Source organism: Osmerus mordax, chromosome 18 (genome assembly GCF_038355195.1).
Source record: "Osmerus mordax isolate fOsmMor3 chromosome 18, fOsmMor3.pri, whole genome shotgun sequence".
Classification (NCBI taxonomy): domain Eukaryota; kingdom Metazoa; phylum Chordata; class Actinopteri; order Osmeriformes; family Osmeridae; genus Osmerus; species Osmerus mordax.
In genome coordinates this window covers 9,714,135-9,739,721 of record NC_090067.1, presented here as the reverse complement: position 1 = coordinate 9,739,721, position 25,587 = coordinate 9,714,135, and the positions used below count along the sequence as shown (strand labels likewise).

The window sequence follows — 25,587 nt, the reverse complement described above, 5'->3', positions numbered from 1 at the left end:
GCCTGAAAAAATTGTTTTTGCATGTGTTGTGTGCTGGAGGATGCTGTTGCAGGTGTGTGGACATCCAAGTCCACGTATGTCTGTCGTGATGAAACAATATGCTGTGCCTTTTTTTGGTCTGTCTTAGATTGGGGAGTCTATCCTGTCAAATGACTGCCAGGAGCTGTGCACTTGTACCGCTGATCGTGGGATTCAGTGTCAAAAACAGAAGTGCCAGAGTAATGAAAGATGTCAAGTGCGGAATGCCGTGAGGGGCTGCTTCCCCCAACAGTGCGTCATGGAGACCGGCGGATTGTTCACTCTGTTCGGTGGGACGAATGGATTTGTCACGGCCTCTGGAGCCTATGAGGTTGTGAAAGCGTGCGACGGCGGTCTGGTAGCCGAGTGGTTCAGAGTGGTGGTGAAGCTGGAGGCATGTGGAAACACCGGGGTGAAGAGGGTGGTGGCTCTGTATGTCTTCTTCGATGATCTTATCATCTCTGTCAACAACAAACATGAGACTTGGGTGAGTATGCTTCATCGCACAAAGATGAAAATTAATTTTCTTTGACAGATAATGGATCAGCTCCCATATGAACAGATTATGGGAGACTAGGCCTTAGTATTTTTGCTTGAGATTCCATGACGTTTGAAAACAAATTCTAAATGCCTTTTCCATGCTCTTGCAGGTCAACGGTAAAACAGGGACTCTGCCCAGTCTATACAAGAATGAGATTTCGGTGAAGGTGTTGGAAAAAACACTGGTCATTGAGAAGGTATCTGGCCTGCGGGTGTCCTACAGCCTGTCTGAGGAAATCTCAATAACTGTCAGTGACAACATAGTGAACAAGGTGTGTGGGGCTTGTGGGAAACTAGCAGCCATCAATAACAACAACATGCAGCTGTCCATGCAGGAATACATGGCCTCTTGGATAGCACCTGACTTCCCCACCTGGTGAGTTTGTGTTCATTCCCAATAATAACTGTGTGAAATATACTTCTGTTTTATAGGACCATATATTTGTGTATAAGTGTATTCAACCTGCATGTTAAAACATTGGATTTTTTGTGGTGGTGTTCTGTATTCTCCTTCTAATAAAGCTGTTGTATCTTGTTTTGCAGTGGGCTGTAAGCATGACGGACCAGCTCAAGTGAACATCCAAAAGCCTACTCTACCCTACTTAATCAGTTTTCAAAGTTATTAAACAGTAATCATTAAGACATTTTATGTACATGCATTTTTGTGGCTACTTTAATTGTGTTCCTAAACAATTTTATGAAAATCACGCTGTGAAATGATTAATCAATAAAGTATCCATAACAGGTGAAAGAACGTGTCACTTTTTGCCTCTCTCTTCATCTTACTGAAGTTGGTATAGGTGGTATTGTCGAGCCTACTTCTTATTTTCCCATGAAGTATAGTTTAGTATATTTCTATGAATGCAGGTGTATTCTGTATTTTATACTGTTTATCTCTTGAATGCGGTCACGCGTGCTATTTGTAGTCATTAGGAATTTACTGTCTGTCCTGCTCTTACCCATCTAGCTGTTGCCAAAATAGTTACTGTTGTTTGTTGCTGTACTCTGTAACACTACCACCACCTGTCTGTATCTATCTCTCTGTTTTCCTGTATAAAGGAGCTTTCATGTTCAGCTTCATGTCTCAGAAAATAATTTGCAAAGCCACCAGCTGACTCTTGTCTGCTTAATTTCTTTGACTAGTCAGTTATCTGTCCTTTCATCTGATCGCTAACTTCTATTCCAAACTAGAACCCAAATTGATGCCACAACATAAGTGGAAACTGACCAGTTTCTTCCACAATCTTGAAAATGACACAACTGTAATGGAATATTAATTAAATCCCAAAGCACAAGGAAGAAATTACCTGAGAAACAAACAGGATTAAAGAATTTCTACAAATGCTAAACATTAAGAGGTGAATCTGAGGTGCTGTATGAAAATGAACTTACTTTATTGAACATTTATAGAATTTGTGACCGTTATCAAAAAGATTATTGACGATGATTCATATGTTCATAAACAGAAGGTTTACAAACACTTAAGATGGAATTCACATTATGATTGAACTGTCATTTACAAAACAAGTTATTTGGATGTACTGTAGGGTCAATATCTGTCAAATAAAAACACATTATGCTGAAGGGAAATGTGCATATTCAACAAAAGAAAGGCAAACTCCTCCCTTGCATATTGTATTGTTTATCATCATTCTTTGTAAAAGCTGTTATACCAAACAATATTTAAAAACCTTTCACAGACAAATTAAAATCTTTCTAATTTAGAGATTAGATTGGCACAGTCGGATTGTCATGTTTATTGTTTGACATAAGCTGCTTTACCATTGAGGGATGTCTGGGGCTATCCAATCAGACATGTACTGCTGTGTGTAAGTAAACTCTCTGGTCTGAAGGAGAGCGGTGAGGATGGTGTTCCTGGAGGCCCGGAATACGACTCCAGAAGGAAAGAGTCTTCCACAAGCACCACACAACTTGCCTGCCATGTTGTCACTGACTGCAACTGTGATCTCCAGAGAGGGACTAAAGGACACCCGCAGGTTTGATTTTCTTTCAATGAACAGAGTTTTGTCAGACATTTTAACTGAGATGTTATTTTTTATCAAACTGGGCAGGGTCATCTTCTTGCCATTGACCTGTAAAGACATTTTCATTCACGTGACTTTTTCATTATTTCATTCATTCAATTAATGAATTAAAAACGTAAAATGTTTTGATAACATTGAATATTTATTCATTTCAGTTTGTATGAATGTCAAGAGAACAATTTATACCTTAAAGAATTATGGTTAATGCATGTACTCACCCGAACCTCATGCTTGTCACTGACACTTATGGCCACATCCTCGAAGAAGACATACAAGGCAACCATATCTTTGAGGGAAGTTTTCTCCTCCTCTAGTGTCACCACCACACTGAACCACTCAGACACCAGACTCTGGTTACACACGTTCACTAACTCATAGGACCCTGAAGCTGTGACGTGGCCACTCTGTCCATCGAAAGGTGTGAAGACTCCACCAGACTGAATCTGACACTGTTTGGGATGACAGCCTTGCACGCCCCTCTTGACCCCACAGCTCTCCTCAGTCGTGCAGGTCACAGACTCAAATAGGACCACTCCAGATGCTTGGCAGATGTAGACCCCAAGACAGTCTTCTGTCATCAAGGTTTCCCCAATCTGGACATTGACAATTTACAACCAAACGTGAATTTCAGAGCTCCATATCTCCATGAAACATCTCACAATCTGGTTCAGTTCATTGGTCAATTCAAGGCCGTAATCATAATACATATTGGGGGGGACACACACCCCCCAATATTCAAATCTGGTCAAAATGTCCCCGCCACTATATTGATATAAAAAAATAAATGTGCTATGCTACGACAGGCAACCACGCACGCTGTCCGAAATTATCATAAAAAAAAATGTTTTGTCCCCCCCAATGTTGACTCAATGGCTATGGCCTTGGGTCAATTGGCCAATAAATCATAGATTAGATCATAGACTTGCATGAACACTTCAGCGACAGTATCTCTGGAGGGAGTCAGTTGGCTGAGCGGTGAGGGAGTCGGGCTAGTAATCCGAAGGTTGCCAGTTCGATTCCCGGTCATGCCAACTGACGTTGTGTCCTTGGGCAAGGAACTTCACCCTACTTGCCTCGGGGGAATGTCCCTGTACTTACTGTAAGTCGCTCTGGATAAGAGCGTCTGCTAAATGACTAAATGTAATGTAAATGTAAAATGTATCTCTCTAATCAGTATACTCTCTCACCTTGAAAGTGTGGCCGTCAGAGTAACAGCTGCATTGTTCCAAGCCCACGCAGCCTGTGCCATTGAAGTAGAATCCTGAGTCACAGGCACAGGCTTCAGCGCAGGTGGATGGGCAAGAGATGGCGTTTGAGAGTCCGGGACATGGAGATGAACATGTCTCAGCGCAGACCTGGTAATGGCTGTTAGTCGGACAGGAGAAAGCTGTCCGATACATTGATGTTAGTCCACAGCTTTTAGAAATGTGGTAACTACTTTTCATGTTTGAGTTATGATACTCACTGGTTACTGAGAAGGCATACATAGCTGACATGTAGTAAGAGATAGAAAACATTCAGTATCAGTCAGTTGTTGGCAAATAGACTCACGACAAAAAGTTGGTGTTCTCCATTTCAAGATGTTTACCCCAAAGTTCTGGCAGTCCGACATGTATGCGTTGATGCTGTTACAAAGCATGATACGGTCTCCCATTGCCATACAGGTATCAAAGACACAGTCTTTGAAGTAAGAGTCTGGGTTTATCACTTTGTGACAGACGGCAAAGGGACCATTAGCATCTGTAATAATGCTGCAGTCTTTCTCAAACACAGGCTTCTTGGTCTTGTCACATTGGGGACATTGGTCTCCGCTGCAGCCATCTTCACAGACCACCCCAGGAACAATCACCTTCCAGGCCGCCCCGAAGGTCAGAAGGTCCTTGGTTAAGCTCCCGTTTGGAAGCTGGAATTCATCTTCTTTGTTGTCATTAAAGTTTCCACACAAGCCACAGGTCTTGCCGTGGTAGTTGCCAGGCACGGTGATGGTGACGTGATAGACTAGGTCATAGGTGACTTTCAGACCAAAGTCTGTCGCAATTACTTCATACAAGCCCTCCTGATAAACCTGCACTGCACCATTGAGGATTGTCAAAGGAATATTCACCATGATTCCATTTAACTGTGGAGAAGATCACAGGATTTGCTCATCAGATTATTATTTCAAACTGGACTCTCACCCCAAAGCATTTAAATGTATCCATTCTTAGTAGATACTCCACACTAATGCAAATTGATTGATTGGTATATCTCTGACACACGATGCTGGGTAACCCTTTGATTTGCAATTAACAAACTGGATTTAGATTTAGAAAATTGCAATTTGACACGATCAGTGTGAAAAAACATACCATGACCATTCCAATTTCGTTTTTGCGCAGAGTCAAGGTGATTCCATATACTTCAACAGCCACAAGCTTTGCAACAGACACTCGTGGATTGGACAACATTCCATACCACTTCTCGTTCTCCACCGCTACACTGAAGGGAGTAAGGTGAGTGCCCTCTAGGTGGCAGCCTTGAGCAGCAGTGTAGGTGCAGGTGCCCTGGAAGTCGTAGGTGGTGTTGTCAAAGGTTCTGTAATGTGGGTCGCCTGAGATGGAGCACACTCCCTGTCCTTCTGGCTGGCAAGATCTGACTCCGTTCTTCACGGCACACTTTTCATATGGTCCACAAGTGAATTCAACACATTTCACCTAAAAAAAACGAGTGAAACTGATTAGGGTTTAAGGGTTTTTCCACTGTATGGAATGATGGGTACCATTCCTATTTACTTCTGTTCATCTTACCGTGCTGTTACAAGTGCATTCTTGTTGGCAGAGTCCATTAGGGTAGAAGACTTGTCCATTTTTGTAGTATCTGCCCAGATACTGACAACCGCACTGGGCAAGGGGCACACACTGGTCTCCGCTGAGGACGAAGCCACTATCGCAGAAACATCCCTCTCTACAGGGAGCCTGGCAGCCAGCCGATGGGGTCAAAGTCTGGCATGACAAAGAGCAGCTGCTGGCACAAAGCTCGTAGTGACTGCCTTCTTTGCACTGGGAAGCTGTGAATAAATTGCATTGACATAAAGGTTTTGGTTACCCCATATACCTTTGGTTGACCCATGTCCCGTTCCATACACAGAGGATTGACTGGACGACCAATCTTTATAAAAGCTAGCTCTTTGATGGCGAGGGTGGGTGGCGTACTGAGGAGTAAGTTCACCCACTTCGACTCAGTTTCATTCAACCCCCTAAATTTACTTCTGCACCACAGTGACCCCAGCTGGTCTCGCTGAGCTCAAACATGTATCTGGAATCAACGGCACCCCTGTAACTGGTGTCATGCACTGCTCGTCAGTAAAGCTCCCTTCCGATCTTGCCCATACTGGGGTTCAAACTTGAATCCTCTGACTTGCGATTGTAAGCACCACGTCTATAAACACCGCTTTAACCATCTACGCCACCAAAAACCTACCTCCTCGGTGGTGTGGATGGTCTGTATATATACTGTAGAGTGGATATACTGTGGAGTTTAGCCAATCCAACTTGGTTCAACTTGGTTATGCTCACCACAAAAGTCAGCAGTCCTCCAGGAGTAGACAGTGGCCCCTTTCTCCTGACAGGCAGCTGTGTAGGCAGTAAGAGTCTTGCACTGCATGTCCTTGCTGCCCTGGTAGAGACACACATCATACAGGCAGTTCTGAAAGAAACCGGCGGGGTCGACCTCGGCGTGACAGTCGCGGAAGGGGCCTGTTACGTCACTGATGATGCCGCAGTACTTGTTGGTGGCGTACAGATCTCTCTGGGTGATGTTACAGTCAGGGCAGGGGCCTTTGCAGCCATGGACGCAGCCAGGAACGGTGGCCACTGTCCAGCTCTGACCCAGCTCTTTGGCCGAGGCCGCCTGCCTCCCGTCTTTCATCTGGAGGTCGTCGTCTGGCCTGTGGTTGTAGTTGCCACACATGCCGCACATGGCGCCGGCGTACTTGCTGGTGACAGTGACGAAGGACACACTGTCCCAGTTATAGGAGACTTTCACACCAAAGTCACTCGCGATCACTGCAAACCAGCCACTCTTGTACAGCTGTAGTTTGTTGTTATACAGCGTCACTGGGAGGTTGTTCAGCTCACCATTTATCTGTGAACAGATAAAAAAATATGTAAATTACTCTCTAAAGCAGCTGTGAATAAAAAATTAAGCGGCCATGTCTTTTCATGTTATTTCTTACCATGACAAGCCCTGGGTGCTCCTTGCTGATGACGATGGTATATCCGTAGACATTGACCTCCACCAGCTTGGTGACGGAGCCCACCTTCTTATCCCGGTTGTCATTCTGCACTACAACACCAAAAGGCTCCAAATCATCATTGTTGTGGCAGACGCTGGCCATCTGGTACACACAGGTGCCCTGGAAATCAAAGTTTTGTCCATCGAAGGTGAAGTAGTGGGGGTCTCCAGACACCATGCACATGGCACTAGTCTGAGGTTTGAAAACACCTGGTCCTGCTGAACACAGTCCTGAAAGTGGACACAAATCTGCATTATCTCCAGAGTTCAGGAAAACATTGCCTTACCCGTCCTTGTTTTTTTTAGACATCTCATAGACTGTAATTTGACCTTGGATTGTAAACTAAAAAAAAAAACAATCTGAAATGTTGTCACATCTTTACATCCAGTTGTGTTAAGCTATCAAGTAAATAGCTTAATGCATGTCTTCGTGACACAATCTCTGCTAAACAATAATTATAAAATAATTAACATAACTGTAAGCTGCACAACCTCTACATTATCTAAAATTTTTATTCTTCAAGAGTCTCTCTGTATATTATCAGTCTATCTATCTTGCACTTGGTGTTGTTCAAATACAAGTTGGGATAATGTAACATTTTTGTATAACATTTGGTCAAATCCAGTGTCAAAGGACTGTGCTTCCTGTCACCATACTGTATGACTTGTTAAGGTCCAGTTTGACTTTACCAGTTTTCTGACTGAGCTGTTGTCCATATTGTTTAGAGAAAAGGCAAATGTTTTTAATGCGACTTACCACCCAAGAGTAGAGCTGCAAGGGTAGCCACAAAAGTCCCCATGACTAATAAACAACAAAAGACAAATGTGAGTTACTGACAGATGCCATAAAAACACATCTCCTGAAACTTTCATGTCACCTCACAAATATTGGATGAAGAAACAAATAAGAAAGAACAGTCATTTTTAACCAGTACGATTTACTGCATCTAGTTACTGCATCTTCTGGCATTGTAACATAATAATCGAAATATCCAGTGAAAATGTATATTATATACTGTCAACATGTGCTGTATTGGTGCTTGAATTTGTTTGTGTCTGCAAGGTAGAATCTAAGCATCTTCTCACCTGTATGGATTGCTGGTGTGTGGGCATCCTGGTGGCCAAGGCTTAAATTGTTAAAGGTTCCCACCCAAGAGCCAATCAGCATTCAGTTGGCATGGCTGACGTGGTGATCAAATAGATCCAGACGTGCCCTAGCTTCACCAAACACACTTTGTATCCAACAGCTTTTATCAGACGATGACCTTTTTTAATCATCTGATCTTTCGAGTCTGATAACTATTTTTGTGGATAAATAGTGTGTGTGCTGTAGAATGAGGTACAAAATATTTACAACAAATCACAAATTAGATCTATGATTGCAGACTCATGTATGATGTGTTATTATCAATAGTATTCCCTCACCATTTTATAGGTGTTTAATATCATACTTTATTTACAATTGTTGTACTGCATAACAATCAAGCACTAAGGGCCTTCTTGGATGCAAACATGGATCTGATATCATTGATGACCATTGCATGTGACTGTGCAGTCTCAAGAAGAGGGCGTGTGTGTTCTCATTTAAAACCCATGTGAGAGACTCCTCAAGACCTACTGTTCGTTAGACGCTGTTGACAGGCATTGTTATCGTGTGGTTACCACCCATAGAAAGCCTATGTTTTGATTGGGATTGGAATGATAAATGCAAAAAAAATGATATCCTCTTATCTCTTTCTACTATTTGAATCACAATAGGTACAAGTGGAGGTTGCTTACAGGCCAACAGATGAATTGTGTAATTACGGACAATGGACTTTCAGGAGTGGTCAGCTGTTTGCACCAATGGGCGCGAGTTAACCGCATGCACTGTTTCTTTATCTGAGCCTTAAATGAACTGATATGATGATTTTCTTTTTGTTCACAAAGTGTGTATTATCAGATGACTCTGCACATTCAATTTAATTTCTATATAATATATTAAGAAACTATACAGTGGACATCACTTTCAACGGGGAAGGCAAAGAGTAGAGAAGCTTGATTATGATGTCATCCACAGAGGCACCCAGACTTGTTCAGCAGATTCAGATGTTAATCAAACTGCCATTCCCTCTCTAACACCTACCAAAAAGTATTGCGCAAGTAGGCTACAGTTTGCAAAGTGAGAAAATGTGTGCTCTTGTCTCGGGGGAAAGTCCCTGTACTTACTGTAAGTCGCTCTGGATAAGAGCATCTGCCAAATGACAATGTAAATGTAGTAAGAGTATATACAGGGTGTATTTTATATACAGGGTGTTGCAAGAATGAAGCCTCAGGGTTGGTTATGTGCCACTGACTAGTCACACCGGTCTGTAGAGTTGAACAGGTTTTTCTGCAAAACATTTCAAACAAAATAGGCAGCAACTAGAGAAGAATCCTACGGATCCCTGGCCATTTAAAAAAACAGACATTGAAAAGAATCTCTGAAAGTGTTGTTGTATTAATGTCTGTTTCAAATATTGGATTACTCAAAATAAATTGAGTGAACAACCTGGAAGGGGAAAACCAAGCTTAAACTCATTATTTGTTGGAGAGTGTAACAAGAGAAAAGGTGAGTTCCTTGTAGTTACTTTTGTGATAGGCTCTACAGAAGGACAACCACAAAAAGTGCAAAGTGAAATTATGACTGATAGATTAAAGTTCAAGTTCAAGTCTTTTATTGTCAGATGCACAGAACAACACAAAGTCAACCTGGCATAACATAATATATAAGTACTATAAGAACATAAATTACACCTTAGATAAGCAAAAACATAATAAACCTCCTAAATATACAAAATAATATACAATACAGTATACTCAACCTCTAATACACATAAATACCTATACTAACCTTATAGACCTATACTAACCTAAAGAAAAATGGGGTAACAATTTTGCTGATCGTGCAACCAGTAGCTGAAAGTGACAGTGTGTAAAGTGGCTTGTGAGAAAGTGGTGGAACCACTCTCCACTTGGAAACTACATTGACTAACTACAGTGTTCAAGGGTAAGGCAGCATCAGGATGTACATACATTTTGCAACAATCAATCGAGACAAACACAAAAGGTAACAGACAGGAAGAAGTGGAAGCTCTCTCCCTTGTTTGACCTTTTTGGCACTTTTCTACAGATACAAAGCCACCAACGCTCCCACATGGTGAGATGACAGAATTCAAGATAGTAGTGGTTTGCCTCTCTGCAGTGATGTCTATGGCAATGGTCCTGGTCATCTTTGGTCAACGACAGGCTGTGGCCACGATGTTGCAGCAACAAATTCTGCAGGAGAAGAATTTACAGCTGTACATCCAAACAATAGAGGACAGTACTGGCTCTCAACACCTACTGGAAATGCAGTTACACAAATCTTTGAATGAAATAAAAGAACAGGAAGATGAAATAAAGAAACGGGTCAGTGAGGGTGGTATGAAGAACACTCAGTTTGAGACCTGTCAGGAGGAGAGGGTAAGAGAGAAAGAACCTTTATATGACAAACTATCCAGTTAACTCCTGTCTATTCAGTTAACTCCTGTCTATCCAGTTAACTCATATAAATAAAGGTTGAGAGCACTGCATTTGTATTCATGGTGTATAGCTGTTTGCCTAAGGTATGCCAAACTGCTATGTTACATCGTGTTTGATCCCTTTGAGTATCAGGGGTATGCACCATGAGTTAAGTCACACAAACTCTTGGTACCCCATGTCTCAATATGAACTTTTGTGGGGAATATTTTCTCGAGCCAGAAGTATGTCTGTGTGTGTGTTGGGGGGGCTTACGTTCAAGTGTTATGGAAGTGTTATGTGCTTTGAACATCACTGTCTCCAGCAGCACGATTTGTCAAAAGATTCCCTTCCCCTTTTGATTTATTCAAGTCTGATTTGTGAGAGTGGCTAATACACAATATATTTAAGATTTTACCTGCTAATGTTTTCAGACTAAAAAGGCGGAAGAACTGTTAACAATAGAGAAGGAGCATAATGATCATGAAGGTAAGTGATTTATTTAGAGGGTCCAACGTGAGATTGGTCAGCATTGCCACCTTGTGGTGAACATGAATGTTAGTCTTTTATGCTTTTTTGCTTCAGTGTTTAGGTCTGCATATTTCTGAGTAGTTAATGTAAAAGGAGACAAGACATATACTTTAAATTCCCCAACTCTTTTGGTGTTCAGCTGCCTTTAAAACGGAAACAGAGTCTTGGACTGCAGAGGTTACCAATCTCAAGCAGCAGATGGAGAAGACCAGCCAAGTGTGTGAATTTGTCAAACAGGACTCAGCAGATGCAAAGTGAGTCCACATTTAAAGAACCTTTATGGCCACTTATCACAGCTTTAGATTCATGTACCGTTATTGTTACATTCTTGTTATTGCTTCAGTGAAATGTCATACTAATACTAAAACATTTCGTTTCCTCTAGGAAACTGTGTCCTGCCAAAGAGCCTACAGCAGCTACAGCTGCCCAATGATGAACAATACTGTTTCCTTCTCTCTGGTTAGCTATGGGCTTATGTGAAGCCCTCTGTGACATGCTTTCGTGTAAAAAGGGCTATACAAATAAATTTGATTTGAAGAACAAAGGTTGAAGAATAAAACGAAACATCTAAAATCATTAAGAGTTTATAATTTATAATCTTATAATTTCTGTACCAATTACTATGTTGAAAAATAAAGATAAAACGAAACTGTGAAAACATCTCCAAATTGTGTCATTATTTTGTCATTAAAATGAATGACATTCTGTTATTTGGCCATGTCATGACAAAGATCATTGAAGACTGCATCTCTGTTTTGATGACTTGTCATGAGTTGTTCTTTTCGAGACCATTTCAATCTCCCTCAGCAAATTTTCCCTGTTATAGGGGATGTTCTTGATTTTGAAATCCTCCCAACATCTGATTTAAAACTGAACCAATGGAACATGAGCAGCAAAATATTAGTTGATAATAACAAAATAACAAATCCAACTTGAGGGGCTCGTAGTTGTTAATCATCTCATTATCAGGCACCATTGACTATCTCACAAACCATGGGGGGGATTTTAAAATGTGGCACTATCCCTTGAACATACTTGTGGATTAGTGATTATTCTTTCAGACAGTACCCTTGAGCAGTGAATTCAGCTCAGTCCAATGGTGAGTGCAGTTGCCCCCTCTGTAAAAACAAAGGTGCAGTTCTACCATCTTCTGGAGCTCCAAAGAGCCTGGGCTGTCAGTCTTCTTCAGCCTGCTTCTCTCTCATACAAACAGGAAACAGTGAAACCACCCAGGGGTTACTGTCATTTCTAATATAAAGCACATATCCTAGATGAGTAGAGGTAGTGCACACATTGGGCTAAGTTTTGGGGTGGTGCAGGGTGTGCCATTCCCAACATTTACAGTTACAAAAAAAGGATGAAAGGACATTATTAAATATATGTTTCAGTTACAGAGCATTGGACGCCCAATCGCGCTGTGGGTCCCGTCTCGTCATCTTTCACCACCACACCTCTCATTTGCTTTGTCTGCACATTCGTTTCTTTCCACATGAAGCGAACTTCTTTTCTACATTTCGTACCGTTCTCTGTATTACATGCACCAACATTTTTGTACGCAGCATCGTCCATACATTTTTCATACGGATTTGTCGGCTGAACAGTTGCGTCCTGAAGGCGTACAGTATTGCTATAACTCTTCACCCTGCCATCCTCTCAGAGCCACTGTATAAAGAAGCACTCTCGCTGGTCCCTAAGCTGTCGGCCATCTTTGTAATAAAAAGGCATTCTCAAATCAGTGTCAGATAAAGCTTAGAGGCACCAGAAGCAAAAAATGGAGTACGTCAATTTTAAACACTGATTTTAATGAATATTGACTTTGTAAACATTTTTTGTTGTTTGAACTTTTCGGTAGGAGTGGAGGTTACACACAGTTGTTGTAGCCCGTGTGGTGTGAGTGGTGGTGTTGTCTACAGTGAAGCTAGAACAAGAGAAATACGGAGTCTTGCCATTAGTGCACAACCTGTACGTTGCGATGTAAATACATATACAGTACACAAAAAGAAAAGCTTTTGAGTTTTGTTACTTGTTATGAAAATGTGAATACGTATAGTATTTGTACATGTACTGTTTGGTTTCTGCCCCCCCCCCCCCCCCCTTGTCTTTCAATTATGTGTATGAGAACAAACATATATCTCTTTGATATGTTTCTTTTTGTAATATACAGAATCAGTTCTTGCTGTCCTCCAGTTTCATTTTCGATTAGTTTCATTACGACCTTTATGGTCTTGTGAAAAAGGCCTTTTTGTATGGATTTAGTTATGTTCGTTTTTTTTATCACCTAATATCATATTCATATAATAGTGAATCCATGTTTGTCCTTTTAATTGTATATGGTTGTGGTCTGCTTGATGAAAATGCCATACACTTTTTGTGTCATTTTGAAATACATGTCTGAAAGTGAACATGGGTTATTTCAGTAATAAACGATAGACTAGTAACTTGTCACACTATTTACACCTATTTACGTGCTTTTGTAATTAGTCTTATTCCCTCTATGAATGGGAAGCCACAACATGTATGGGTACGACTGATCCCAATGCTTTTTTCCTTTACATTGCCGTCCCACACTGCAACTCCTTTGGGTAGTAAATTAGGTCTGGTTCGCCCTCCAACTTTGTCCAACGTGCTTGCCCTCAGCGTTCATATCAAGGCCAGGAGGTTCGGAAGAGGGCCCCGGCTCTAGATGGTGGACCTCGATCACAAGCTCGTAGATGAGTGTACCCACCAGGGCACCGATATTAGTGGCCACCAGCGGCACCCACCACCACCCATCTCCGGCACTGGGAGGGACAAACAGGGAGCATTAGAGTAGAGTGAGTCAGTGTCTACCATAACCCTTTGAGAGGAAAGGAGAAAGAGCGAGGGGGGAGTCTGTGAGTGTTTGTCTGACCTGAACACCTCTCCACCCCAGCCAGCGATATAAGTGAAGAGACGGGGCCCCAGGTCCCTGGCCGGGTTCAGGGAGTAGCCACTGTTGGAGCCCATGGACACCCCAATGCACAGGATCACGGCCCCCACCAGGACCGGCTCCAGACCAGGAGGGGCCGGGGAATTCCTACGGTCCCCCAAAGCCAGAACGCACACCAGCAGGGCAGCTGTACCAATTACCTGAACAGCATGGACCAAACACGCCACAAGTCACATGATGGTGAGTCGATAGCATATAGGCCCTTTTGCTCTTCCTTGATTCTGTTTGGTAGAAACGATTTGTCATCAATAAACCTTTGCCCAGGAAGATAAGTGATTTAAGTTCTGGAGAAGTGTGAGTAGATTCTTCTGGTTTCTGACCTGGTCTATGACTCCACCCCACAGACTGAGGTAGTCAGCAGGATAGGTTGAGAAGATGCCCGCTGTAGCAGTAGGTCCGGTCACAGTCAGTTTACCTCCACCGAAGAACATTATGGCGTCTTTAAATACATACACACAAACACACACATATTAGATTGTGCATCACTGTTTCACATTTGACAGTAAACCTGTAGTGAGGTAAGGAACATGTTTTGATAGATTCAGTACCGTAGTACTGCAGGGCAACAGTGGCTGCACCCAGAAAGGCCCCCAGCACCTGGGAGAACACATAGAAGGGCAGGTGGAACCAGGGATGCCGGCCCAGGAAGCAGAGACTCAGAGTCACAGCAGGGTTCAGGTGGGCACCTTAGAACAATAATACATGTTATTCATTACAGTTACGTTTATTCATTTGATTTGAGAAAAAAATACAAAGAGCCAAAAGGAAAGTTTTTCTAGTGAGCTGGTTTCAATTCATTTCAAGTATAGATATAATTTCAAAGCTTGTACCTGACACCCCACGAGAAACATAGATCCCAAAGGTGGTCCCCAGAGCAAAGCCCAGGTTGATTGACAGGTATTGGCCGTTCTTGTTCTCTGAGGTTGTTACCTGGGCGACGGATCCACATCCAAACAGCTGCACTCACATGCCACAACACAACACATAACCACATCAACACAGTACAGTCATCACACAGTAGACAGTGGAGAGCTCTCAGACCGTATCATTCAGGTCATTTCAAATGACTAAATGTAACCATGAGCAGGTTGTAAAGTTGTTATGCTGTTGTACTGTTGTTATGTTTAGAGGTCTGTTCTGTGGAAATGTATCAGTTAATGATTTGTTCCATCGTTGCAACTGGTTGTAGAAGGTCCTCTGTGATTGAGGTTTGTATGAATCACAACATTCAGATTATTATGTGCACTTTATTGCATAGGGTGTAACTGTAACCCTATAACCTTATTGCAATTTATTTTTGATACATTTTGATCGCTTAATTTGGACCCCCCCCCCCCCCCTCCCCGCCATGTTTTGCGCTTTCTCTGAGGGCTCAAAGTCCCTGGTTAGCTATTGTGAAGATCCGCTAATTTGTGTACACAAGAGATTTTGTCTGTAGGCGCTGGTTTTGTTCTGGTGTTTTCATTTCTGCTAAATCAACTAATTAAAGCAAAGTAAAGATGGAGGAAAAGATAATGGACTGTGTATTATTGCATATTTGTACAGAAAGATTACAGGCATTACATCTAATAAACAGGAGAAGATTGAAAGTGTTATAAAGGAAAATAATACAGTAAATTACTGTAGGAATCATGAATCACTCCTGTTAGGACTTAATCCCCACATGGACAGATGTTAGTAATTTAAAGCCTTTAGAACCAAAGCAACCACATTGTTCTCGTCACTTCTATGCTTTCCTGTACTTAGCAGATACCTAGCAGATGGATATATTAGATAAGACTAGCATGAATAGTAGACTAGAAAAGTGGTTTATACAGGATTAGGACTTAGTTATAATAAATGCAATAATTTATTATAGGTTAAGATATTCCAGTAGGAAACTGTCAAGAGGAGCAGAACCACAAAATACTAATGTACTTGTTACAAATGGCAATAAACGTAAAACTTTAACTTGATTTTGATATATATAAGAATCTAAATACCGTATTTCTTCGAATAAACGCCGCCCTCGAATAAAAGCCGCTCTCGAATAAACACCGCACTGAAAACGGTTAGGCTTTTTAACTGGTTAAACTCAACCCCAGTATTTATTACACATGTACATAACTTTCTGCACAGCTTTCTGTTTGAAAGCTAACGTGTATGAACGTTTCAGCATGCTGCTTCAGATTTCTACACAATGTAGAACACTTGTATTTGAGACAGTTGTAGGCTACTACCAATGCACACCTAATTGATGGCCAATGAGAAAGGGAGTTGCCGCACTCATTGACCCACAAAGAATAGACAAGGAGGTCAGCGGTAGTAAATGAAACCTGCGTTTTTATCTGCATGATTCATTTGTCACAATGCCAGCAACGAAGATGTCTGTGGCTGCACTGCAGTTAATTCACGAAATCTCTTTTAATAATTAAACGCCGCCCTCGAATAAACGCCGCACCAAAATGAACGTTATTTAATAAACGACGCAGCGTTTATTCTAAGAAAAACGGTAGTACATAATCACAGGTGAACAAACGGAACAATACATAGGCTATATATTGTACTTTGTAAACCCCAAGACAAGCGGTTAAACAATCGTAACCTATTACTGACAGCAACATTCGTGTTTGCTGATGAGTCAATCCAGACAAACTTGCAACTCCCCACAGTCTCAACACTCACAATTATAATGAAGACCCCGAGACACTCCGCCAGGCACTTCTTGACCAGGCTGCTTCTGATGCAACATTTCTTCAACAGTCTGTCCATACCTAAAGTACAATGAGGCTTTAAGGTCTAAGTCTAATGGGTCACTGACCTAACCCCCCCCCCCCCCCCCCCCAGCTCCTTCTGACTTCAGCCAAAAAAATTACATGTTGAAGGTATGGAAAAACTCCGTTAGGGCTTTCAGTAATATGGATTTCTTTTTATGATTCCCCAGTGATTGTCTGGTTGATAATGGGCAAAGTAGGTTTCACGTTTACAAATAAATGTGAAATCAACCTCGAAACTCTTCCTACTCACGTGTTCTCTAAGTTATTGTATATTGGTCTTTTGTGGAGGGCTTTTGACGGATAGTAAAGTGTAGCATTGGCGTTTAATATGAAACCCTGCAATTTCATATCGGTTTAAGTTTTAATCTGTATTTGTTTTTATAGAACATACACGGGCTAGTAAGACGTTAACAGTACAGTCTTTTATCTTGGTTAGCCACTGGTTGTTCTTTGCGTGCGTGTTTGTATAAAGAAAAACCTTTTATCATGCATCGATTTCTGATCCCCAAACCATCTGCTACTTCCCCTGCAACAAGGACTATTGGACAAAAAACTCCCACTCCAGAGCAGGCAGACCGTGCTGGTCCTAGTGGAAGCACTTCCCTGTCTCTCGGTACCAACGTTATCGCTGCTGAGGGTGAAGGCGAGCATGGTTTGAATGACAGCACTCCAATGCAGCCGGTGTTGTGCCATAAGATGAACTGCTTCCATGAGAGGCACCCCTTCGCGGGAGCGCGCGCGAACCAGTCGGAATCAAAAAGTGAAGGATGTCGTCTTGATATCGCAATCAAACGGAGGGGAGTCATATCTCACATTATACTTTCTTTGTTATAGAATTCAAGAGAAGAATGTCGGTTATCGGTGTAAATAACAGATGTTATTCTCAACACAAAATCATTCAAACTCGTCATTCAAACCGTATTGTAACGAACGCGAACCAACATTCTTTCTCCACGACATCGCAATCTGAGGAAATATACCACAGCTATGATTACCAAAAGTAATGTATTTGTTTAGCAGGTTAAAAGTATTTCACATGGATCTTCATACTAATGTATAGGTTCAAAGGCATGCGATTTTAATGCAGTTAGACTGCGCGTATATAGGTGGGCTACTCAGACAGGTCGAAAACGACAGCCTTCTGATCCATAATATCAACAGTCCTGAAAACGGACCAAAGGTTCACATGCCTACAGAAAGTGCTGACTTGCACTTTCATAGTGTTGTAGCCAACTTTATCCTTAAAAAGGAAATTACTGTGCAGCAGGGGTCAGAAACACAGAACAGCACCGCCAAATGCCTACATTACACAACACAGGACACAATGGAGACTCACCTTCCCCCAAACCCAATGGGACAGTAGCCTACAACAGGAATCCATCAAAATGGCCATTGACAGGAAAAAAAAAAAATCATAAATACTCACCTACTATATCGACAGAAAAAAACTGAATTCACTTGGCTGCTGTCAGCCAAGTGAATTCAGGTTCCTAATAGCCACAGGAATAAAGGAATCTCTGGCACGACCAGTTCTTAACCTAGGTAGCCTAAAGCGGCGACCTGAAGGGAGCAGATTAAACTCCCCGAAGAGTGGGTGATCAGGCAGTTAAAAATGTGTATAGCCTTACCCATAACTTGTTTATCATATATGTCTTGCAGCGGGGCTAGCTGTACCCCAACCACCTTAGATGCTACATGTATCAGCTTTGTAAGCTTAAGCTTGCTGATCATTGTAAGACCACTGTACCACACCACAATGCAAAATGTCAAGACAGATTCAATAAAACACTGGTAAAACAAAGTCATCAAAGTCATGCACACCCTGAATGATTTATTCTTCCTCAAAAAGAAAAGTCTCTGTTGGGACTTTTTACACACAGCCTCTGTATTGCTCTCAAAAGATAATTTGTTGTCGATGATGGTTCCTAAATATGTATATTCAGCTACAGTGTCAACAATCTTGTTATGAATAACAGTTTGAGAAACATTGTGCTGTGACTTACGGGAATCGAAAATCATGTCCTTGGTCTTGGGAACATTGATAGACAAACAAAAGTTATCACACCAAGCAATGAAATAATCAACTACAGCACCATGTCCCTCTTCCTCATTGCCACGCCAGGGGTGTTGTTAGACATGAAACTCTACTGGGGCACAGGCCCCTATTCATATCCCTTTTTTTTTTTCTTCCAAGCGTGCAGCGCAAAATGCACTACTCGGCTATCTAAATCTAAATTAATGCACTGACTAATAAAGTAAATTGTTAAAACGCAAACTTTAGATCTTACTGGGTCACAGCAGATTTATACTGAGGCACGTGCCCCAGTAAAAAGGGTCAAACAACGCCCCTGGTTGGGGCCGAAAACTGTATGAAACTAGTAAGCTAAACTGTCTGATTGTCCTTAGATGAACTATCACTGACCTAAGAACCTGACACAGCATATGGAAGATGGAAAAGTACAAGACAAATGATTATTAACCAAATACCTGTACACTAAAGAGTGGACTTTAGTCCTTTTATGACTGATAGGAAAGTAACAGCTGACGTGTAAGCAACCAGGGACACGACTGAACAACTTTAGTTGGGCTCCTAATGTTCATGCCTTAGACCGGTGCACTTTAGGTCACGACTGACTATATTAAAATAATGTAATTAAAACCTCAGAATATAAGTCTGCAATAGTGCACTGTTGTCTGCAGCCTTGTAATTCATTGTATTTAAAAAAAAATCTCATTATTTCCAATTCAGTGCAAATACAGTAGCCTAAGTTTTGCTTCACAGTGGAGATTTATTACAACAGTTAATAACAGTATTCCTTACAACAAAATGTAATTTTAACAGTATCAGAATCTGTAAGAATTAGTGTTCATAAATATCCAAACCTTGAAATGAAAAAATCTAATAAACAGCAAATGTTTACTCCTCGACAGGTCTGCAAACGCCTTTGTAAACCGAGATTTGTTACTTGGACATTTATGAACACTAATTCAGTAATTCTTATATACTACAACAATACGTGGGAAGATCAGAAATCAAACACGTCGAATCTGGAGCAGACGCCATGTTGTCAGAGCAATCAGCTGCACTTGCATTGGTGACGTCACTACACCTCCAAGGCAACATATCAACAACATCAATTCGTCTTCTGTCTGCTTCAGATACTTCTTTAAAACGGGAAGCGATTGCGGGGCGTTTGCGGACCTGTGCAGAAACCATATTTGGTTGTTTTAGTTTTTGGGGGGGCAATTTAGGCTACTTTGTTGCCGAGCAGATGCCACGTTGTTAAGGTGAATGGCTACATCTCCAAGGCAATCGCTTGTTGCTAGGTCCGTAAAAACGTTTATTTACCTCTGTGAACTTTCAGGAGGTATATAAACGGTATTATTAACTTTTGAGAACGTCTTCTGGACCAATAGAAACAGCGTATTGGTCCAATTATTACACTAGTATATAAGAAATACAAATACATAAAACAAAATATAAATAAAGATTAAAATAAAATGTATTGCACTTTCTAATGACACTATCATCTATTTTCAAATAAAGAAGAGCTGCTGAAGAACTACAAGAAAAGTTTTGATACATGAACGGTTGTATGACTCTTAAAAAAACTTCTATATCGTTAAGCAGTGAAAACAGAGATGCACTTTCCACAACACTGCCTGTTGTTTCTGCCAGTACAAGACTCAAAAGACAACAAATAAGAACCTGATTGGGGGAATGCTCAGAGGAGTGTAAAAAAAGAAAAGAAACTGACCCTGCATATTAGCTGCACCATCAGTTGAGTTGCCCACACGAGCCAATGACAATATTAAGGTTCGGTAGCACTTTTTTCAGAAGCTGTACAAACTTCTGGCCAGTAGATGTCTCACAGTCGACCACAGCAATCAGTCTTTCGTGAATGACACCTGTTACATATCAGAGTATGATTGAACACTGGTCTTTGGAGCTGATATCTTAGGTTGTGTCTATTTGAACTGAAAACATGCCAGCATGTCTCACTTCTTCTGCTATAGTCACCTTTATCAGTTGGCTAATGACACCCACAACTTTATTAAATGTTTCTTTTGACAGCAGAGTAACTACAGCGCCTCTGCCTTTTGCACCAGTTTCATGCTGCCTTTTGCTGTTTTCAATGCAAGTGTTAACATGCTGTTGGAGGCAAATGTCATATCTACTCAATAGTAGAATCAATTCCAGGACGTTGCCATGATTAACAGCAATGTTTTCTAAGCTATAACCGGCCTCTTCTTTATCTCCCCTGTAGCTAAGGCCACATTTGCCCATGACATTAACAACGTCCACTGTGCGCTCCATCACTGCTCGTTTCTTTTTCACTTGCTCAGCACGTAATGACATTTGGTTGCCAGTCAACAGGCTTTTCACATCTGCCTTTTGTATTTCCAGAAAGAAAGCATCTGCACTATCTGTGTGTCTTACTTTTTTCATGTTCCACTATAATTTGGTGAATGTGTTTCCAGTCTTTCGTGACTCCCTTTATGAAAGGGCCATCACTTATGGAGGATTATAGGGACCAAAAATAAATAAATAAATAAATAATTGAATGGTTAAATACTTGAATAAATAAATTATATAATACAAACCTTAAATAAATGAATAATTATATAATTTAATGCCTAATTGACATACAAAATCTATAATGACCAATTAAATGACACTAAATATATAAATGTTACATGTATTTGTGTGTATATACAGTATATAGATTTACGTTTTCATGTGTTCACATTTATTTATTTATACTTTCATTTATCCACGGTGTAACTTGTTGCAGCAAAATAAATCTGCTGTCACTTGTCAAAAGTCAGGGGGCGGGTTAAAGCCTCTGATTGGTGAATGAACAGTATTACACACCAGGCAGGCTCAACCAGTCATCAAGCTCTCTTCGATCCAGAGGGATCCTCTATTGTCTCACCTTGCAGCCTCATCTGCTGTACCATCTCGCCGAGGATCGTGAACACATGTCCATTGATGTCTGCGTCAGTCAGGGCCGATATCATTGCCATAATTTCAGCGAAGCTCTCAATATGATGTAAAACAATGTGAATTGGCAGTTGCCTCCATCTCTTCAGCTACAGCCAACATTTGATTGTCGATTCAAGTTGAACCACCAAGCAGCTTCACAGGAAAACGTAAATCTATATATACACATACACACACAAGTACATGTAATACTTAGTGTCTCATTTAATTGGTAATTTATAAATTGTGTATGTCAATTAGGCATTAAATTATATAATTAGTCATTTATTTAAGCTTTGTATTATATAGTTATTTATTTATTCAAGTATTTTACCATTCAATGATTAAATTATTTATTTATTTCGTTTTGGCCCCTATAATCCCTCATAATCACTTACCAAAGGTGCAAATGCCAAACAAACCGAACAGTACAGAGATTGTTTTTTTTCACAGTAAGTTAGCCACTTGCGGTTTGTTCCATCTTTGCTATTGAAAACCTTTGGCATAGGAACATTGGGATTTGTTGAGGATGATAAGAAAAATAATGATGTATATCCTGTGACTGAGGTCGAGCAAAGTCATCAAAACTATCAACAGAATCATCTTTATCTGCTTTGTTCGTAGCTTGTGGTTCTGGGTTCTGCTGCTGAGTTGTTGCCCCTGTTATCTGTCCCTGAGTACACTCTGCTCTGCTATCTGTCCTTGAGTACTTTCACACTTTCACACTTCCCCTTTTGTATCGCTAGACTCAAGTGCACCTGTATTTAATCACAATACATTTTGACATTTTCATTTGCTTTGATTTAATTTGAATGTGCTTCCCATGTCAAATATGTTAAAGATTACACAATACTGACTTTTATCCTATTCCCTTTCCCTATCGTGGGCTTTGTATATTCACTCGTTTGATTAAAAACATAATGGGTCACTAGCAACACTTGGGCATAGAATGTTGTTATATTGTAACTAATGTGATCATGTTTGCTTATTCACACACTGGTACAACAGCTTTCCTGTGTCTTTCACAGTGAGAGTAGTCTCTTGCATGATACAACTGGTTCTGGCTTTGCTTCTGACACTAAATTAAATTTTAAACATTTAATTTCTCACCAAAAATCTCCCCTTTTTACAATGCTTTCAAGTCAAGTCATTTTCATTCATGTATTTCTGAATCATCAGATATCACTCAGGGCATTTTTCATTGAGCAGGTGTACACACCATGCTCTTCATTACTATTAGTTACTCAATGACAATCCTACCTGCCCATTCTGGTGTGGTGGGCTCATGACTGGAGCATGGTAACGGGCCTGGTTCTTCTCTGTTAGCAGCAAACAGGACTTGAGGCTGCTGCTGCTGAAGAGCTACAAGAAAGGTTTTATACATGAACGGTGGTTTGCAGACAACTTTATTTTGTACGGCCGCTAGCATCTTGCACTTCTCCTAACTACATTAACATTAGCTTACCGGCCGTCTCGTCGTCTTCATTTGTTGTTTTGAGGACAAATGTACTCAGCTTACAACATTTGGTCGCGTCCGTTTCTAGAGCTTTCTTTTTTTTTATTCTGGTCTTTTCAGCGCCGCCTTTGCGCTTTCTATGATCCATTTTTATCTCTGACGTTTTTTATTTTGAGCAAGGTGCCGCTGTCGGGGGCGGGGTCAAGGAGTCAAAAGATAAATCAGAGCCGGATGCAGCCTGTTTTGACTGGGGGTCATAGCCCTTCTCTGGTGGGGGTGCCGTGAACATTTCCGGGGGGTAGCCTATCATGATTACGGAAAGGGATCCTAAAATATTTTATATTGCTACCATTTTTTTGATTAGCTGCTTTTCGATCTGAGTGTTATCAGGCGTGGGCCAGACTTTGTAAACATTCAGGGCTTAGCCCAAATCTAACCCTAACCACTTGATGCGAGCGGGCGAAAATATTTGTCCTTCATTTGAGCGCAAAATAGTTTTTTGAGCTTTATGTAGGCTATATACACTGCTGTTTTTTCAATTGGTAAAACCTTGTTTAGTGAAGGTCATGTCTTTATCATTTCTGGCTCCAAATTGTCGACAGGGGAAGCAGAAACATTCATCTAGCTTGACTGAGTACTCTAACCAAGTCCGAGAGCAATACCAACTTGGGTTGAATGCTAGAGGACCTTGGCTGAAAATGCGTATGGGGTATGTTTGCAGAACCGGCTTCATTGGAGTACCGTCATTCAAACCATGCTCGCATTCACCCTCAGCAGCAGTAACGTTGGTACCGAGAGACAGGGACTTGTTTTTTGTGCTTCCACAAGTGCTTCCACTAGGACCAGCACGCTTTGCCCCTGCTCTGGAGTGGGGGGGTTGTGTCCTAGATCCCTTGTCGCAGGGGCAGTGGTAGATGGTTTGGGGATCAGAAATTGATGCATGATAAAAGGGTTTTCTTTGTACAAACACGCACGCAAAGAAAAACCGGTGGCTAACCAAGCTAAAAGACTACTAACGTCTTACTAGCCTGTGTTCTATGAAAACAAACAAGATTAAAACTGAAACAGCAGTATGAAATTGCAGGGTTTAATATTAAATACCAATGCTACGTCACTATCAGTCAAAAGCCCTACACAAAATAATTTCGAGAACAAGTGAGTAGCAAGAGTTTCCAGGTTAATTTCACCTTTATTGGTAAACGTGAAACCTACGTTGCCCATTATCAACCACAAAATCACTGGGGAATCATAAAAAGAAATGCATATTACTTGAAGCCCTAACGGAGTTTTTCATACCTTCAAAATGTAACATTTTTGGCTGAAGTCAGAAGGAGCTGGCGGGGCACGGCAGAAAAAGTCAGAAGGCGTTGGGGGGGGCGCGGCATAATTCTGGTGGGGGGGCGTAGCCCACCCCTGCCCCCCCCCCCCCGGACCGGCCCTGAAAACACGTCATCATTAACCTGCAAGTTTTGTACACTCTGAGGGGGCTGCGAGAAAATAATAAATTAAAATAGAGTGGGGCTGCGTTAAAATAATAAATAGTGGGGCTGCCTGCACTCACTGCCTGTGAGTGCAGGCAGCCTATGGACAGCATCCATATTTCAACCCAGTGCCATGACAACACTGGCCCTCGCGGCCACAAAAATAGACCGCGATTGGCCAATCCGGTCCTGCTCTTCAATAAAAAAAAACCCACTTTGGTTAAAACTAGGACAAATTCCCAAAGAGGAAGTCCCATTTTGAGATATAGAAAAAAGAAAAAAATTAGAGTCTCGAGTAAATTGTTAGGTACATAAGTGTCAAGGAAGACAATACATTTTGACAGAACTTGAAAAAAAGTAATGACTATAAAATCGTAAGCTAAATAAACTGTATGACAGATCGCGATGTTAATTCATGTCCTGGGAGGGTTAACGGAAAAACGGTAGAAAAAGCAAGAGATTAGTGGCCACTAATTCTTAGTCTAAAGTTAAAAATAAAACAAAAAAAGTTCATTAAGACGCACCTAAAACCACAGGAATGAATTTTTGTAAATTAATATAAATAATGGAGCAGATAAAACGTAGTCGATAAATCAGGATAAAGGTAATGGAGCAGATAAAAAACGAAGTCGATAAATTAGATATAGAAAGTTTTTACATTGATGTTAACAACAACTGTACGCGGAAAGCCCACTGCCTGTATCTGTGATGAGATAAAATAAAGTACTTGCATTTGAACTTAAAGAAACAAACCTGACTGTCGTCCCTCCTTGAAAGCAACCTTGATGAAACTGCCCACCAATAGCCACTGCGTCACTCATTTTTTGGCATGTCTGAGGTCCTTGTGTGTGTGTGTATGTGTGTTTTTGTGGGTGTGGGGGGAGAGACATCTGCTAAGACCGGTAACATATTACCTTCACATCAATAAAAAGTTTCACATCAAGTTTTTCCTGAGGTAAGAACTGAGGTAGCCTAACAAGGAGGCAAATATCAGCCTTTTATGCATCAATGCACAAT

At 41.1% G+C, this 25,587-nt stretch overlaps 3 protein-coding genes across 5 annotated transcripts in view; 1 reads left to right on the top strand and 2 right to left on the bottom strand.

The window, feature by feature from the left end:
* Positions 1–25,587, top strand: part of LOC136961849 (aquaporin-3-like) — a 107,391-nt gene that overhangs the window by 35,310 nt on the left and 46,494 nt on the right. The gene's annotated exons all lie outside the window — the stretch shown is intronic.
* Positions 3,770–7,059, bottom strand: LOC136962505 (IgGFc-binding protein-like). Its single transcript, XM_067256294.1, has 6 exons — positions 6,817–7,059; positions 6,158–6,725; positions 5,390–5,649; positions 4,952–5,296; positions 4,155–4,722; positions 3,770–3,864 (listed from the first exon to the last, which is right to left on the bottom strand). The coding sequence occupies exons 1-6, from the start codon at positions 7,057–7,059 to the stop codon at positions 3,770–3,772; spliced, it is 2,079 nt and encodes a 692-aa protein (XP_067112395.1).
* Positions 12,709–23,247, bottom strand: LOC136962227 (aquaporin-3-like). Of its 3 annotated transcripts, XM_067255929.1 has the most exons (8): positions 23,099–23,247; positions 22,894–22,995; positions 16,558–16,646; positions 14,724–14,850; positions 14,442–14,579; positions 14,214–14,332; positions 13,816–14,033; positions 12,709–13,705 (listed from the first exon to the last, which is right to left on the bottom strand). In XM_067255929.1, exons 1-8 carry the CDS (start codon positions 23,235–23,237, stop codon positions 13,516–13,518), a joined length of 1,122 nt encoding a protein of 373 aa, XP_067112030.1. In that variant the 5' UTR covers positions 23,238–23,247; the 3' UTR covers positions 12,709–13,515. The 3 variants fall into 3 exon arrangements, with proteins under 3 accessions (XP_067112030.1, XP_067112031.1, XP_067112032.1); XM_067255930.1 differs by lacking the exon at positions 16,558–16,646; XM_067255931.1 differs by lacking the exons at positions 14,724–14,850; positions 16,558–16,646.